This window comes from Berghia stephanieae, chromosome 12, assembly GCF_034508935.2.
Source record: "Berghia stephanieae isolate SIO BIC M18660-M18661 chromosome 12, UCSD_Bste_1.3, whole genome shotgun sequence".
Lineage (NCBI taxonomy): Eukaryota > Metazoa > Mollusca > Gastropoda > Nudibranchia > Aeolidiidae > Berghia > Berghia stephanieae.
Window position 1 is genome coordinate 37634176 of NC_088371.1, and position 17500 is coordinate 37651675.

The following is a 17500-nucleotide window of genomic DNA, read 5'->3' on the forward strand; positions in this document are numbered from 1 at the left end:
TTACACCTCGTTCCGCAAGGTGAAGGTATTCACTAACTCAAGGCCAAGTAGAGCATGAAATGATCATTCACTCAGCATACAGAATTATACAGCAGTCCTTTCTTAAGAACTGATGAAAACTATACAATAAAAAGCAGTATGTTTAACAAGCACAACGAAGTCAAAATGTCCAGGAATTAATATGTAGTAAGCACACAAAAAATTAAACTACACAAGGGCACCGAACTGTATATCTTGCCTGTTTGGCGTGTTGACAAACTCTAGATTAGGTCTTTTTAATGGATCTCGAAACAAAATTAAAGTCTACACTGGTTAACTCGTATCTATTGTAATGATAAAAAGGAATATTACAAATCATTTTCATAAACCTCGGGCTTTACGATGAAATATCTTAGTATATTTCTGAATGAAGTTTCGCAGCAGTCGGATGTTTCAACTCTTCCAACGGCCTCTTGCCGCCTTAGCTTTTGATTCATAATTTGCAGTAAGAACAAATCAAAGCACTAGTTTTACATACTGCATTCTATTTTTTTTTCATTATACCCACAGACCTTTGGTTCTTTTAAAATCAAATTTTGTAAAATATCATTATAAAAAAAGACTACCATTACTGAGGTCGCCGTCATCATAACGATCCAGTAGTGTTGGTTACATCGTAACTATCTAGTAGTGTTGATTACATCGTAACAATCTAGTAGTGTTGGTTACATCGTAACGATCTAGTAGTGTTGGTTACATCGTAACGATCTAGTAGTGTTGGTTACATCGTAACGATCTAGTAGTGTTGGTTACATCGTAACAATCTAGTAGTCTTGGTTACATCGTAACAATCTAGTAGTGTTGGTTACATCGTAACGATCTAGTAGTGTTGGTTACATCGTAACGATCTAGTAGTGTTGGTTACATCGTAACGATCTAGTAGTGTTGGTTACATCGTAACAATCTAGTAGTGTTGGTTACATCGTAACGATCTAGTATTGTTGGTTACATCGTAACGATCTAGTAGTGTTGGTTACATCGTAACGATCTAGTAGTGTTGGTTACATCGTAACGATCTAATAGTGTTGGTTACATCGTAATGATCTAGTAGTGTTGGTTACATCGTAACAATCTAGTAGTGTTGGTTACATCGTAACGATCTAGTAGTGTTGGTTACATCGTAACAATCTAGTAGTGTTGGTTACATCGTAACGATCTAGTAGTGTTGGTTACATCGTAACGATCTAGTAGTGTTGGTTACATCGTAACGATCTAGTAGTGTTGGTTACATCGTAACGATCTAGTAGTGTTGGTTACATCGTAATGATCTAGTAGTGTTGGTTACATCGTAACGATCTAGTAGTGTTTGTTACATCGTAACGATCTAGTAGTGTTGGTTACATCGTAACAATCTAGTAGTGTTGGTTACATCGTAACAATCTAGTAGTGTTTGTTACATCGTAACGATCTGGTAGTGTTGGTTACATCGTAACAATCTAGTAGTGTTTGTTACATCGTAACGATCTAGTAGTTTTGGTTACATCGTAACAATCTAGTAGTGTTGGTTACATCGTAATGATCTAGTAGTGTTGGTTACATCGTAACGATCTAGTAGTATTGGTTACATCGTAACGATCTAGTAGTGTTGGTTACATCGTAACGATCTAGTAGTATTGGTTACATCGTAACGATCTAGTAGTGTTGGTTACATCGTGACGATCTAGTAGTGTTGGTTACATCGTAACGTTCTAGTAGTGTTGGTTACATCGTAACGATCTAGTAGTGTTGGTTACATCGTAACGATCCAGAAGTGTTGGTTACATCGTAACTACCTAGTATTGTTGGTTATCGTAACGATCTAGTAGTATTGGTTACACCGTAACGATCTAGTACTGTTGGTTACATCGTAACGATCTAGTAGTGTTGTTTACATCGTAACTATCTAGTAGTGTTGGTTACATCGTAACGATCTAGTAGTGTTGGTTACATCGTAACGATCTAGTAGTGTTGGTTACATCGTAACGATCTAGTAGTGTTGGTTACATCGTAACGATCTAGTAGTGTTGGTTACATAGTAACTATCTAGTAGTGTTGGTTACATCGTAACGATCTAGTAGTGTTGGTTACATCGTAACTATCTAGTAGTGTTGGTTACATCGTAACTATCTAGTAGTGTTGGTTACATCGTAATGATCTAGTAGTGTTGGTTACATCGTAATGATCTAGTAGTGTTGGTTACATCGTAACGATCTAGTAGTGTTGGTTACATCGTAACTATCTAGTAGTGTTGGTTACATCGTAACGATCTAGTAGTGTTGGTTACATCGTAACTATCTAGTAGTGTTGGTTACATCGTAACTATCTAGTAGTGTTGGTTACATCGTAATGATCTAGTAGTGTTGGTTACATCGTAACTATTTAGTAGTGTTGGTTACATCGTAATGATCTAGTAGTGTTGGTTATCGTAACGAGCATGACGATTTTCCTGGTAAGGAGAGGGTTAATAAATTTACCGCTTCTCAAAGCGCCTTACAAGGGGTCCCTGGCCAACAGCAACATTTAACATGTAGGACGGGACATGACGCCTGTTAGGCGATATTATTACAATTTTTCGGACAAAGACAACGCTCTTAACGACAGGGTACTCATTTTACACCTGAGTACGGTGAGAGAATGTGAGTAAGGAGCCTTTTCCAAGGACTCAACCATAGGCCGAGGCTCGAACCCAGGACCTTCCGATCCGAAAGCGAGTGTCATATCACTAGACCACATTTAATAAAATGATCAGCTGGGATGGCAATCATAAATAAATCTATAATAATATAGCATCAAGAAATAAGCAGCCTCAAAATCGATATTCCAGTTGAAAGATAAGGAGGAGATTCGAAAGGGACCTCTGAATCTAGCGTCAATAACTGATAAAACGTGGTCTCGTGTGTAAAATTCATGCGTAAAGGCCGGCTGGAACCGTAGCCATCGTTAACTTATAGCCTGACACTAGAACTTGTAAGTCGTGCAGTTTGACGTCATACTTTAGGTTTGTGTAGTTTCTGGTGAGTTGTCGTTAGTAGGGCTTAAGGAAACAAGTTATTTCATTGGTTGAACTATTGAATACAACTGACGATTTGTTTTCTTTTGTGGCCAAAGACGTGTCATTTGACGTCATTGCTTGGTCAGTGTCTGGCTATAAGTTTACGAAGGCTACGATCTATCACAGTAATAGCAAAGTCTTTGTGACTCTATAGATAGTATGAAGTTGACGTCACTCAGGTCTTTGTTATTGCTTTTGCCACAGATTAACCAGACTATAAACGTTCAAGCTTACACATAGTTTTGTGTGTTGGTCCGTTATACTTCCGGATGGCAATATTGTGATCTTCTTAGCCAAGCGCATACTATCTATAAGGATAAAGATTCACATTGCCTGGGAGTATATAGGTCGTGTAAATTAGACGTAGCAGTAAAGAACTTGAAGGCTAATGTTATAGTCTCGTTTTAAGTAGCTGGTTAACGGGTGATTAACAATAAAATGATGAATGCAAATATAGAGTAGCAACAGATTAATTTCTATTTATTTTTTTTTGAAAATGGGTTTCCAGTCTATAAAGAGCAATATTACATACGTGTTCTGAACATTTTAGAAAATAAAAGCAATTTAACAATTTTAAAGATTTCTGTTTGTATCCATCTGATTTTACTAGATAGTTGAATTAAGAATAACTTAAATAATATCAAGATTTATGAATATCAAGGATACATGAATATATAATTGATAGTATTATGGCATTTATAAAGCAATAAACCGTGGTGTTGGAGAGACAACTCGATGCTGTGTTCATGATGGCGGTTGTCTCTGGGTTGTACAACACTTCACCCTCTAGACGTTGGGAAGACAGGTACAAAATAACAAGTTTACTAAGAACATAGCAGATTTGAAGCAGGTGTATAGTAAAAACCTAAAACATTGTGCATTGCATTGCAAGACAAAACAGATAACAATGCCCCCCCCCCTCCACCACCCCTAATACGAGGCCTGTCCCTGAAATAAGGTAAGTAAGCTCGTAACTCAAAAAGTTGTGAATGGAATGATTGAAACTTACAGTATAAACTTTGACACAATTTCTTTACTTTTCAAGGTAGTCGCCGTTCCGTTCGAAGCATTTCCTCCATCGTGACAGCAGGGCAAATACCATTCCATAAAAAAAAATTGACGTCAAGACATTTCAGGAAATGCTCCACTTCTGAAATCAATTCTTCGACGTCGTCAAAAATTGTTCAAACCAAGCGTCTCTTAAGGGGCCCAAACAGATAGAAATCTGATGGGGAGAGATCTGGGCTATGAGGAGGATGTGGTAAAACTTTCCACGCGTTCCTTTGGAACCAGTGCTTTGTCATGTTTGCATATCGGGATTGGTATTGTCGTGTTGAAAAACGACTCCTCTGCTGAGCCGACTGGGTCTCTTTCGTCGTACGGCCTCTGTATGTTTGTTCAAAGTTTCACAGTATCTGGCAGCATTTATGGCCTGACCTGGTTGCAGAAAATCAATCAAGAGAACACCTTTGGCACCCCATACACGGTGGCCATAAATTTTCTCGCTGAATGTTGCGCTTTGAACTTTTTGGCCAGTGGCAAAGAAGGACGTTTCCAGATCATCGAATCCTTTTTGATTCTGGCGTCTTGTGGTGAACCCAGGTTTCATCACCAGTGATCATATGGCCACGAAAACACACAGACTGGTCATCAGGCCCAATGTCTCCACCAGGTCCAACTCGCATTTCTTGCTCATCATGGACTCGTTGAAAGAAGTTCTGTGACACTTCTTTGGGCCACTCAGTTATGGGAGTAGGCATCTTTGCTTTTATGCAGATCAGAATCTTGTTCATCAATAGTGCTTTAATCTCCGGTTTACATATGTCCAATATCATCATTGGTTCAGGAGATATGGTTCTACTTACCTTATTTCTGGGACAGCCCTCGTATAAAAAAAAACACAGATAAGAACTCACCCTACCTGTTCTCAGACTTTTTTGTGTGCTGAGGACTGAGGTTCGAACCCCTGTAGAGGCAGGCTGGTTTTTTTGGGGTATCTATTTTCTTGTATTTCCCTTTGCATTGTTTCATATATCTACACCTTTTAAAATTTCTAGTGTAAATCTTTTGTTTTAAATATTAATTTAACAAACTGCATTTTTTGTAACATTAAGGCTTAGACACCACTGGAGTAATGGGCATGATCTATATAAACTTTCCATGTGCTCGAGGTCATTGGTCACATTGCAAAATGTTCTCAAAGTGACCTACATTGTGAAACGTGCTCACAGATTTTGAACTATCTAACATTACGATTGGTCATTGTGTTCAGCTTGACACATGGCAATGTTGTCAACTTCTTTGACAAGCGATACTATCTATTGGTACGTTTTATTTGAATGGCGGACGTTGTGAGTATTTTACATTGACGCATAGTCAGTTTTGACTTGTGACCCCTTGATAAATTGATATAATATAAATACCAAAGTTAAACAATGTAGATAATAGATCTATTGGATATTACCTATAGTAAAATAGACCGTTGGACTTTTCTTGCCATCTCCAGCCCCGCTGAAACCCAGGACCCTCAAGGCATAGACGATTCCAGGCTGAAGACCCTCGATAACTCCACGGGTCTGTTTCCCATTCACGATCGAGTCGTTGGAGGTACGGATGTCTGAGTGCGCCTGCCACCATCGTAACTGGGGATAACAATATGTGACCCCTCGTCTCAAAACGGTATTAAGTCGGGACGATTAAGATGCTTCAGATGGAATTTCTATCCAGAAATATCATGCTTAAGATTAGTTTTTATGCTTTATAGAGGAGAAGGAATATCATATTCTACTGTGCTAAATACCAACGTTTCATATTTTTGACCAGTTTAACTAAAATTTGACATTTTAGCATCTGGTCAATTCCGACATAATATAGCAATGACTATGACATGTTTGTAGGAAATAATATTCTTAAATCAAAGCCCTATCTCCACTGAGTAAAATTCTTTTTGAATTTTGAAAATCCATTAATATATAACAAAGTTGTTCACTTTCAAATGTGTTATTTATTTGGATGACTCACCAAGAGAAAAAAATACGGAAAATATGGGATGCTTTTTCTGTTTGTTATTCTGGTTTGTGGCTGTATCTCGTTTAATACGTGGAATTAGATATTAAAACTTGGCAATTTTATGGCAAAATTATCAGAAGATATGATGAAGACGTCAGAAAAGTTCTAACTTGTATAGTTTTAGAGCTGTATGGCTAGGGTCAACTATAATTTTGTTTTAAAATATACATAATATTGATCATTTGGAACTTTTCCGAAGTGTAATTTTTGCTACTACCCATACAAATGACACGAAAAATGAATGCTGAATTATTATCAATCAGTCCGTGAGACCATGGCTTATGTTATTTCTAGTATTTATTTGAGAGAGAGAGAGAGAGAGAGAGAGAGAGAGAGAGAGAGAGAGACAGTTAATCTACTATCCCTATGACATAACAATGAAACAATACCTTAATTTTTTTTAAAAGCGCGCGAGGATTTGTGTCGTCAGTCATCGCGAACAAGGTTGCCAGATGACCACGTGTGTGGCCAAATATATAATTTTGTTTCTTTTATTAAATTCTATTCATTTATTTCTGTCTCAGTGACATTTATCCTAGTCTAATCAATTTTATGTTTGTTAAAATTTAGTCCATTTTAAGTGGGTCAGTCTTAATAGTGAAAGCCATATGATTTTCTTTTAGCCACTTTTGAAGTCGAATTTGGTCAGGTTAAAGTCTGGCCATCTAGCAGCCTTGTCTCGCTCACGTCATATTCGTGTCGCGGGATCGGAGAGCAAAATGGCCGTCTCCATACTTTCACTCATTGAAATGCAAATCGGGTTGATGTTTTGTGAGAATACAGGAAAAGTACTTATCATAAACCAATTGAATTTGAAATATAAATAGAAGAAATGTGCATATATAGCCTTATGAGCGACAAAATCTCTCCTCTTTGTAATTTTAGAAATATTGTACTCCAAAGAGTAAAAATCTATTTTTAACGGTCTTCTGGTAATTGTACGAGTGTGTAACTGTGTACCAACTTTCAGTCATATTCATCGATAAACAGCGTCGAAATTAATTTTTTGAAATAGCATATACCAAACGGCTTCGTCCCATATTTTGTCGCGAATTTGGGCACTTCGTGAACGAAAAAGAGGCCCAAAGATTTGTGCGGGATAGTCATTGCTACATAATACCGTTTTGAGACGAAGGGTCACATATTAACTTTCCATGTTCTCGAGGTCATTGGTCACATTGTAAGATGTGCTCAATGTGACACACATAGTGAAAAGTGTTTACAGATTTTTAAATATCTAACATCACGATTGATCATTTTATTCAGCGAGACACATGGGTATGTTTATAACTTTTGTAAACAAAGCAGTGTGTTTACATTTTTTCAGAATTATCCAATTGTTGGACGGCAACAAATCATGTGATTGATGACCTGGTTGTAAGAAAACATAAATATAGATCGATTCCTTTGGATTCAATAGTCTGATCTCACGTCCGCCAAGCAACGAGCAGTTTGGTCTAAATAAAGAAAAAAATCGGTATTTTTTATTCTTCATGCTGGCCAGTACTTTTTCACATGTCATGTGATCAGAATGAATACAAGTCAAAACATGATCAGATTTATGTTTTTCTCCTCTGGATACACTTTTATGCTCGTTGGAGAAGTATTTCATAAGTCGTCCGCATTATTACGATAGTTTAGAACCAATTACTAGAGAAGTGACTGTTGAAGTCTATTATTAACCAGTAGATTCTTGACCAATCAAAACATGGAATTTGTGACACACCTTCACACGACGTGCTCGGACAAACATAGTTGGTTGTTTTATAAACAATAACGTGAATGAAATCGACCTCTCTCTGATACTTGTTATGGTTTTTATACCGCCAAATGGATGAATACTTATCACCCCGTTTTCTTGTGATTATATTATAAATGTTTACGTTTACACATAGTTTTCTGTGTTTGTTATTTTGACCACGCGGTAGAACAGTGGGTATTTTAATGAGACACAAACCATTGATTGTAAAACTTGTGTAGTTTGATATGCTAACCAATCTGCCATTGTTTACATTATGACGACTGTCCGAGAGGCGTGGTTATCTATGTGTCTATATTGCACTGCTTTCCCGTGAAGAAAATGTCATAAGATAGAACGAAGTTGACGTCACTCATGTCTTTGTTATTATTTTTTGCCATCCGCGATTATGAGTAATTCTCACTAAACTGTATTAACAAGACTGTAAATGTTCAAAGTTACACTGAGTTTTGTGTGTTGGTCCGGTATACTTCCGGATTGCAATGTTGTGAGCTTCTCTACCTATAGATAGAATGCGCTTGGCCAAGGAGTTCACAACATTGCCATCCGGAAGTATAACGGACCTACACACAAACTCTGTATAACCATGATCTTTTATAGTCTGGTTAATACAGTTTAGTGAGAACAACTCACAAACGCGGATGGCAAAAACAATAACAAAGGCCTGAGTGACGTCATCTGCATACTATCTATAAATATATGCGCTTGGTCATCCAGAAGTATAATGGACCAACACACACAACCATGTTGAACGTTTATAGTCTGGATAATACAGTTTAGTGAGAATTATTCATAAACGTGAATGGCAAAAAACAATAAAGTCATGAGTGAAGTCATCTTCGTTCTATCTATAGATATCACTTAATACAATTTTGAATTATCCAATTATATATTATCAATTTTATATATATATATATATATATATATATATATATATATATATATATATATATATATATATATATATAATGATACTTGTCTTTAGATCGTAATGTTCTGAGTTCGAATCTCGCGCTGAGCGGCTCATACGGGAGTAGTAGTAAAAGGCGATTTACTCACTTTCTCTCACTATACCCAGGTGTAAAATGGGTACCTGACTATTGAGAACGTTGTCTATATTTCCGAAAAATTGTAATACCCCCTAATTGTCATCGTGTCTACATGCTACGTGTTGCTGTTGGCTTGAGGCCCCTTGTAAAGCGTTTTGAGAATATTTAGTGGTAATACGCTTCATCAATGATCGGGTTAAGTGCAAGTTCTTGTAGAAGATAAATGTGATTGATGTTTTGTAGTGTGTAGTTCCTTCGAGAAATCGGGACTAGAATGTGTTCTGTTCTAAACCAGATGCTACCCATGTGAAGAAAGAGACCATCGGTTTGTGAACTTATCGGCTAGAAAAAAAGACAAACAAAAAAACAACAACTTGAGCTTTTATATAGCACATTATCCGCTAAACGTGCTCAAAGCACATTAAAAAAATAAATGTCCCTGATGAACAGAAACACATGACATATAGAACGAGACACGACGCCTGTTAATACACTTTATATTTGGGTAGAGACAACGCTTTTAACGACCGGGTACTCATTTTACACTTCAGTATGGTGGGAGAATGTGAGTAAAAAGCCTTTTCCAAGGACTCAACTATGCGCCGAGCGAACCTGGAATCCAGGACCTTCCTATCCAAAAGCGAGTGTCATACCACATACAAGACCACATAGTCGTACAAGAGAGGGATTACCAACAGGTATGAACTATTTGATTCTAGTTTTGTCACATCCAGCTTTGTATTCCAGGGACTGTCTTACTTACGCATAAAATCTGATAGAAATTTGTAAATATTTATTAAGCGCTTTATTTATCTTCTTCAATATGCTTCACTATCTTCATTCACCCTCTCCTTACCAACTACAGGAAAATCGTCACATTAGTTACGATACAACCAACATTTTACATATTCAAATTTCTTTTGTACATCATAAAATTTAAAGAAAATGAACAGTGTTTTGTAGAGCATGTTTTAGCCAAGAAATAATGTATGGCAAGGAGTTTACTGCTATTATATCCGAGTGATAAAACATATATTATTGTGTTAGCTAGTTGGGTGTGACGTTTTGGGGGAAAATCCTGAAAATGGCTGTGAGGAGAGAGTTAATTCCGCAGAATACATCCTAAATACAAAAAGTATGTGGGATCTAAGCGTGTTTTGTATTCGCATGCTTGAAATGGCCTTCATAGTATATAGTACCTAAAACAGGGCTGACTGTATTCATATGCTTGCAATGGCCTTCATAGTATATAGTACCTAAAACAGGGGTGACTGTATTCATATGCTTGCAATGGCCTTCATAGTATATAGTACCTAAAACAGGAGTGACTGTATTCACATGTTTGCAATGGCCTTCATAGTATATAGTACCTAAAACAGGGGTGACTGTATTCACATGTTTGCAATGGCCTTCATAGTATATAGTACCTAAAACAGGGTGACTGTATTCACATGTTGCAATGGCCTTCATAGTATATAGTACCTAAAACAGGGGTGACTGTATTCACATGTTTGCAATGGCCTTCATAGTATATAGTACCTAAAACAGGGGTGACTGTATTCACATGCTTACAATGGCCTTCATAGTATATAGTACCTAAAACAGGGTGACTGTATTCACATGTTTGCAATGGCCTTCATAGTATATAGTACCTAAAACAGGGCTGACTGTATTCACATGTTTGCAATGGCCTTCATAGTATATAGTACCTAAAACAGGGGTGACTGTATTTACATGTTTGCAATGGCCTTCATAGTATATAGTACCTAAAACAGGGTGACTGTATTCACATGCTTACAATGGCCTTCATAGTATATAGTACCTAAAACAGGGTGACTGTATTCACATGTTTGCAATGGCCTTCATAGTATATAGTACCTAAAACAGGGTGGCTGTATTCACATGTTTGCAATGGCCTTCATAGTATATAGTACCTAAAACAGGGTGACTGTATTCACATGTTTGCAATGGCCTTCATAGTATATAGTACCTAAAACAGGGTGACTGTATTCACATGTTTGCAATGGCCTTCATAGTATATAGTACCTAAAACAGGGGTGACTGTATTCACATGCTTACAATGGCCTTCATAGTATATAGTACCTAAAACAGGGGTGACTGTATTCACATGTTTGCAATGGCCTTCATAGTATATAGTACCTAAAACAGGGCTGACTGTATTCACATGTTTGCAATGGCCTCCATAGTATATAGTACCTAAAACAGGGGTGACTGTATTCACATGTTTGCAATGGCCTTCATAGTATATAGTACCTAAAACAGGGGTGACTGTATTCACATGTTTGCAATGGCCTTCATAGTATATAGTACCTAAAACAGGGGTGGCTTTGCCTAAATCGATTTGGTCATTTTGAGTATTCTTAGGCTTGTTGCTGTTATTTTCCAAATTAGAGAACGTGATTTTTTATCAAAAGAAACGACTGTTACGAAACTAAGTATTGATAGAATAAAGTTGACGTCACTCTGGTCTTTGTTATTGTATTTTGCAATCCGCGTTTATGAGTAATTCTCACTAGACTATATTATTAACTAGACAATAAAGGTTTAAAGTTATACATAGTTTTAGTAAATAGTAAATAATGAATTTATATAGCGCCTAAACATCCACGTTAATCATTTAAAAACAACAAAATTAAAAATCACGACACTACATGATACGCATGCATACAAAAAACAGCGTTTAGTGTGCTGTCCGTAATACTTCCGGATGGCAATGTTGTGAGCCTCTTGGCCAAGCGCATACTATCTATAATCTAGTTCGTCCAAATCTATATATAGTGTGCGCTTGGCTAAGAAGTTCACAACATTGCCATCCGGAAGTATGACGGACCAACACACAAAACTATGTGTTATCATTGATCTTTTATAGTCTGGCTAATACCGTTTAGTGAGTGTTACTCATAAACGTGGATGGCAAAATAAAACAATAACTAAGACCAGAGTGATGTCAACTTCAATAATCTAAAGAGGCAAAGCCACTATGATCAAAGGCAACATGAACCCAGTTGGCAGCAATTTATTCAATTCCCGAAGTCAAGTGTGATGATGAAACTTGAAACTTGAGCATTGATCTAGTGCAATATCCATTAAACGGGTTCAAATCTCTTTTTTAAAAAGGGGACCCAAGCCGACAGCAACACTTAACTTGTAGGATGAGACAACGTTTTTAACGGAGAGTTACTCATTTTATAACTGAGTATAGTGAGAGAATAATAATATGAGTAAAAAGTCTTTTCCAAGATCTCAACTGCGCGCTACACGATCACATAGCCGCATGTGTGTGTGTGTGTGTGCAAAGTGTCTTACCCATGGATGCAACTACAAAACTGAATCCAGAGTTCTACAATCGTTGATTTACTAATAACGCTTCGCTGCTAAATCTAGATTAAGGCTATGGATTACATAATTATGAATATTATAGTCTAATAAGATGAATGGCAATTGAGGTAAGAAATCCTCATCTTACCTTGTATCCAGAGAGTGTTTCCTCTAAGAGACCGATGCTGATACTTCTCCATGTAACCAGGACGCTGTTACCAAAATAGGAAGACACGTGAACAAACTGAGGGTAGTGAAGAGGGGCTGGAAAGGAGGGGGGTGGGGGTGGGGGGAGACAAAACAAACGATTGATTCCTCTTCGGAGATTTTTTCTTTGAGAAAAAAACCCTCTCAGGATAAGGGTGTTTCTTTTTTTACGAAACCCGCCGAAATCCGATGAAACCCGACGAAATCCGACAATGTTATGGGAAGTAGGCAACAGTGGGGAGTGAACCTGAAGCTCATGGAAGTGTACACCAGTGGGCAATGTGAACCTGAGGCTACGGTTTTCGCCGGGTTTCGGCGGGTTTAGTAGAAAATCAATTACTTTATTTAGAAAATCGTCGAAATCCCAGTCCCAGGTTCACTCACAATGGTGTACACTCCCCACTGCTATTACCTTCTTCCCATAACTTTGTCGGGTTTCGTCGAGTTTCGGCGGGTTTCGTAAAAAAGAAGGACCGTCTGGATTATTGTAAAACAGTACGTGGAGAAGTAAGACTCAGTCACGTGTGTCTACCAGATCGCCAATGAATGGCAAAGGTAAAATGGCCAGACTAGATGTGCGCAAGCATAGTTTCGGTGTTAGAGTGGTTCAAGTGTGGAACAGTCTACCAGAGAAAGATGTCAGTGCTGATTCACTTAACTCATTCAAGAACAGACTGGATAGCTATTGGAAAAACCAAGAAACCTATGATTACAAGGCTAGCATCACATTCTGTCTTCACGGTAATCTGCAACCGGGAGAAACACAGATGACACCTGAGTCCAGCGAAGAGGATCATTGAGAACCTGTGCTGGAAATCATCTCTAAGTATCTCTAAGTATCTCTAAGTATAAAATCCACAGAATTCCAAAGCATTAAAAAAATTAGCTTTTAAATAGAGGAATATCCACTAAATGCGGTCAAAGCGCTTTAAAAGGGTCCCTGACCAACAGCTACATTTAACACTTAGGACGGGGCATGACGACTGTTAGGCGAAATTGCATTTTTTTCGAACAGAGACAACGCTGTGTTAACGGCCAGGTACTCATTTTACACGGTGAGAGAATGTGAGTAAAGAGCCTTTCCCTAAGACTCAACTATGCGCCTAGCGAGGCTCGAACCCAGGACCTTCCGATCCGAAAGCGAGTGTCATACCACAAGACCACATAGCCGCATAGACCCTACAGTAGTCATACCTTGTCCACTTACCATGATAGCTGATAATTTACACATTTTTTTGTGCGTGATAAATAACAATATGAAATTGAACGTAAGTTTCAATCTACTATACGAAAACAGATCAAATCGACGTTTCGGTTTTCCCCTTTATCAACAAAACAGGATGAACGAAACACTACAGACGAATGAGCGAATGAGGTCGTGGCGTAGTTCACATCAACTCTTAACAATATTTTTTGTGGCCCAACGTCTCAACTCGGTGTGTACTCGAGGCGAAATGTGATTTGAATTTTATTATATCTATTACGGCACCGAAAACCGTGCTGAAACTGAACATTTAGCAAAAAGCCCCGGTTTCTTTGATCTAGCCTGAACGTCACCCATAGTCTGTGTCGTCACCGGCGGAAAAGTTATTAGAGAGAGAACGTCATTTTGGTTGTGCGCATGCGTCTCTCGTCCTCGCGGAAGCTGTGACGTCATCGGCGGAAAAGTTATTAGAGAGAGTACGTCATGTTGGTTGTGTGCATGCGTCTCTCGTCCTCGCGGAAGCTGTGACGTCATCGGCGGAAAAGTTATTAGAGAGAGTACGTCATGTTGGTTGTGTGCATGCGTCTCTCGTCCTCGCGGAAGCTGTGACGTCATCGGCGGAAAAGTTATTAGAGAGAGTACGTCATGTTGGTTGTGCGCATGCGTCTCTCGTCTGCTAATCTCATTCCCTATAGGGGTTTGAATAGCGATTGAGAACACAGATCAATTGATTTTTTTCTCTCCTCCTCTTTCTTCTCCTCCCAACCCTCTTGCTGATGCTCCTCCTTCTCATCCTCACTCCTACATTCACAAAACTGCCTCATTTTGTAGCTGGATATCCAAACAACAAATTGTAATTGAAATAAATCAATACACTCAATGTATTAAAAACAAGTAAGCAACAAAGAAACAAAAAATGAAAAAAAAAAAACTTACGAAAGATGTAGGTTCCCCCAAACCCTTCTTCACTCATGGGGCCTAATCCCGCTCTGTTAAAGACCTGTACATTAATCCAAAAGTCTTGGTTTGTTGTAAGAGCGAGAAGCAGACCTTCTCCACAGTCACAGTAAATGTTGACCGACTCCATCTCCGGATCATTCTCACTGCCCCAAGGCCAGTAGTTTATCTGGCGGAATAAATATCATTATAAAGAATGACATTGACAAAAACATAAATAGGGAATGAGATTAGCGGAAGAGTAGCGTCCCTTGATTTGACGTCACTTTACAGAGAGAATGTCAAAATGGTTTTGCGCGTGCGTCTCTCTCGTCCTCGCTTTCGGTGAAGTGTCTCATGCCGCTTTCACCGGAAGCGAGGACGAGAGACGCATGCGCACAACCAACTTGACGTTCTCTCTCTAATAAATTTTCCACCGGTGACGTCCAATCAAGGGACGCTACTCTTCCGCTAGTCTCATTCCCTATAGATGGGTTTGTAAAAAGATGAGATGAGTGAACATGTTTAGTAAGAAAACCACAACGAGCTTTTAGTCCGTGTAAAATTCACTCAAAGCGCTCAAAAGCTAATGAAAGGGATTCAAGTCAACAACAACACTTAACAAGCAGGATGAGGAATGACGCCTGTTAGAAAATATTGCATTTATCTTTGCAAAAGAGACAACACTGTTAACGGCCACGTACTTATTTGACACATGAGTACGTTGAAAGAATACTGTTAAAGAGCCTCGAACCCAGGACCTTCCGATCTACCGCAAGACCACATAGCCGCATAAGTTATGTCTCGTTCAATATTCTAGATCACAACATTTTGAAGGCATAGTCTATCTGGTATTAGAGTCAAAATGAAAACAAAATATGAAAAAAAAATGGTTTTGATACGTGGTAATTGCATTATTGTCACTTCGTCCTTCTATACAAATCAAGCTTTGGGATAGACGTCCTTGGTCCGGCATTAGAAGGATGAAAACAAATACGCTTCAACAGTAATGACGTCACTTCCCTCGTATTGACGCATGGTAACTTAGTAACAGGCTCTAAACTATTGGAACAATGGCGGAAGCCCTTATGAAATATTTCTCAAACGAGCATAAAGGCGTATCCAGAGGGGAAAAAAATATAAATCTGATCATGTTTTGATTTTTACACATTCTGATCACAAGACATATGAAAAGTTCTCGCCAGCACGAAGAATAAATAAAGTACTGACTTTCTTTGTTTAGAACCACGATGGACGCCGTTGCTGGGCGACGTGATATCAGACTATTGAATCCAATCACCTGATAGCCAAGAATGCGTCCCTTGATGTATTCCCTTGTGTTGGGCAATGGATCCCAGTACACCATCATGGCAGTGGCATTGATAGATTCGCCTACCACATTGGTCGGGGTTCCACTCGGTACTAGCAACATGAACAACAGAAAGAGATAAAGGGAAAGTGTATGGGAAATAATAATAAATTAATAAGTTCAACATTAGATGTCGCAATACGTCGATGAATCATTAAACATGGCTTGGAAAAGATAAAATAAATATGACCATTAAAACCAAAATTTAACCAGTATATCTTACACCAATCAAAACAAGGGAATTGTGACACACCTTTACACGTACTCTGGTAAACAAAGTTGGTAGTTAAAAAACAATAAAGTGAGTGAATTCGACCTGTCTCTGATCATTGTTATTGTTTTCATACCGCCAAATTGGTGACAAGTTATCACACGGTTTTCTCGATCAGATTATGAACGTTTAAGTTTACACATAGACTTCTATGTTGGTTTTTATTCATCAAGCGGTAGAGCATTGGGTATTTTACTTAGACACATACCATCGATAGTAAAACCTGTGTAATTTACTATGTTTACCAATCATTGCCATTGTTTATAATATGACGCTTGTCCGAGAGGCGTGGTTATCCAGTTGTCCTAGTACCTGATTACAGCTGTGAGTAACAAATCATATAACTTACTTCCTTCAGCAGACATGATGGTGAAAATGGATGAATTTGGCCCATGACCAAGGGAGTTAAAAGCACCGATTATGATCTCGTATTCCAGGAAATAGTTATTTGCCCCCACCAAGGTACTGTATGTGGTTCTTCGTCCTTTCAGTTGTCTCTGGTGTGTGATAAATACAATTTAAAAAAAAAATTAACTTTAATATTGCCCAATATCCACTAAACGTGCTCACAGCAATTTAAAGGGGTCCCTGACCAACAGCAACACATAACATGTAGGACGTGACATGACGCCTGTTAGGCGATATTACAATTTTTTTTTCGGACAGGGACAACGCTGTAAACGGCCATTTTACACACGAGTACGGTGGGAAAATGTTTGTAAAGAGTCTATTCCAAGGACTCAACTATGCGATGAGCGAGGCTCGAACCCAAGACCTTCCGATCCAAAAGCGAGTGTCATACCACAAGACCACATAGCCGCACAAATATAATGATACAGCATTTGAGACCCGTCGTGTCAATCTTGTGTTAGGTCAGAATTAATTAGAGCTTTTGGGGTTTTATATATGTGACCCTTTGTGTCAAAACAGTATTATGTCGGGATGGACCAGATGCTAAAAAGTCAAATTATAGTCAAACTGGTCAAAAATATGAAACGTTGGTATTTAGCACAGTAAAATATGATATTCCTACTCCTCTATAAAGCAAACAAACTCAATTTAAGTCTGATATTTCTGGCGACAAATTCAATTTTCAGCATCTTAATCATCCCGACTTAATACCGATTTGAGACGAAGTGTCACATATAATATATAGAGCAATATCAATCAAACGTGCTCAAAACGCTTTACAGGGAGCCCGTAGCCAACCACAACACTTAAATTGTC

The 17500-nt window shown here is 38.3% G+C and overlaps 1 protein-coding gene across 1 annotated transcript in view; it reads right to left on the bottom strand.

Moving 5' to 3' along the window:
• Positions 1–3585: 3585 nt before the first annotated feature.
• Positions 3586–17500, bottom strand: part of LOC144957653 (contactin-like) — a 28846-nt gene continuing 14931 nt past the window's right edge. Inside the window, exons 5-10 of the mRNA XM_078888996.1 lie at positions 16623–16770; positions 15934–16055; positions 14634–14823; positions 12435–12550; positions 5535–5712; positions 3586–3856 (exon numbers count right to left, since the gene is read on the bottom strand). Coding sequence (XP_078745122.1) covers positions 3711–3856; positions 5535–5712; positions 12435–12550; positions 14634–14823; positions 15934–16055; positions 16623–16770 — 900 coding nt within the window. The 3' untranslated portion in view covers positions 3586–3710. The remainder of the gene's footprint in view (positions 3857–5534; positions 5713–12434; positions 12551–14633; positions 14824–15933; positions 16056–16622; positions 16771–17500) is intronic.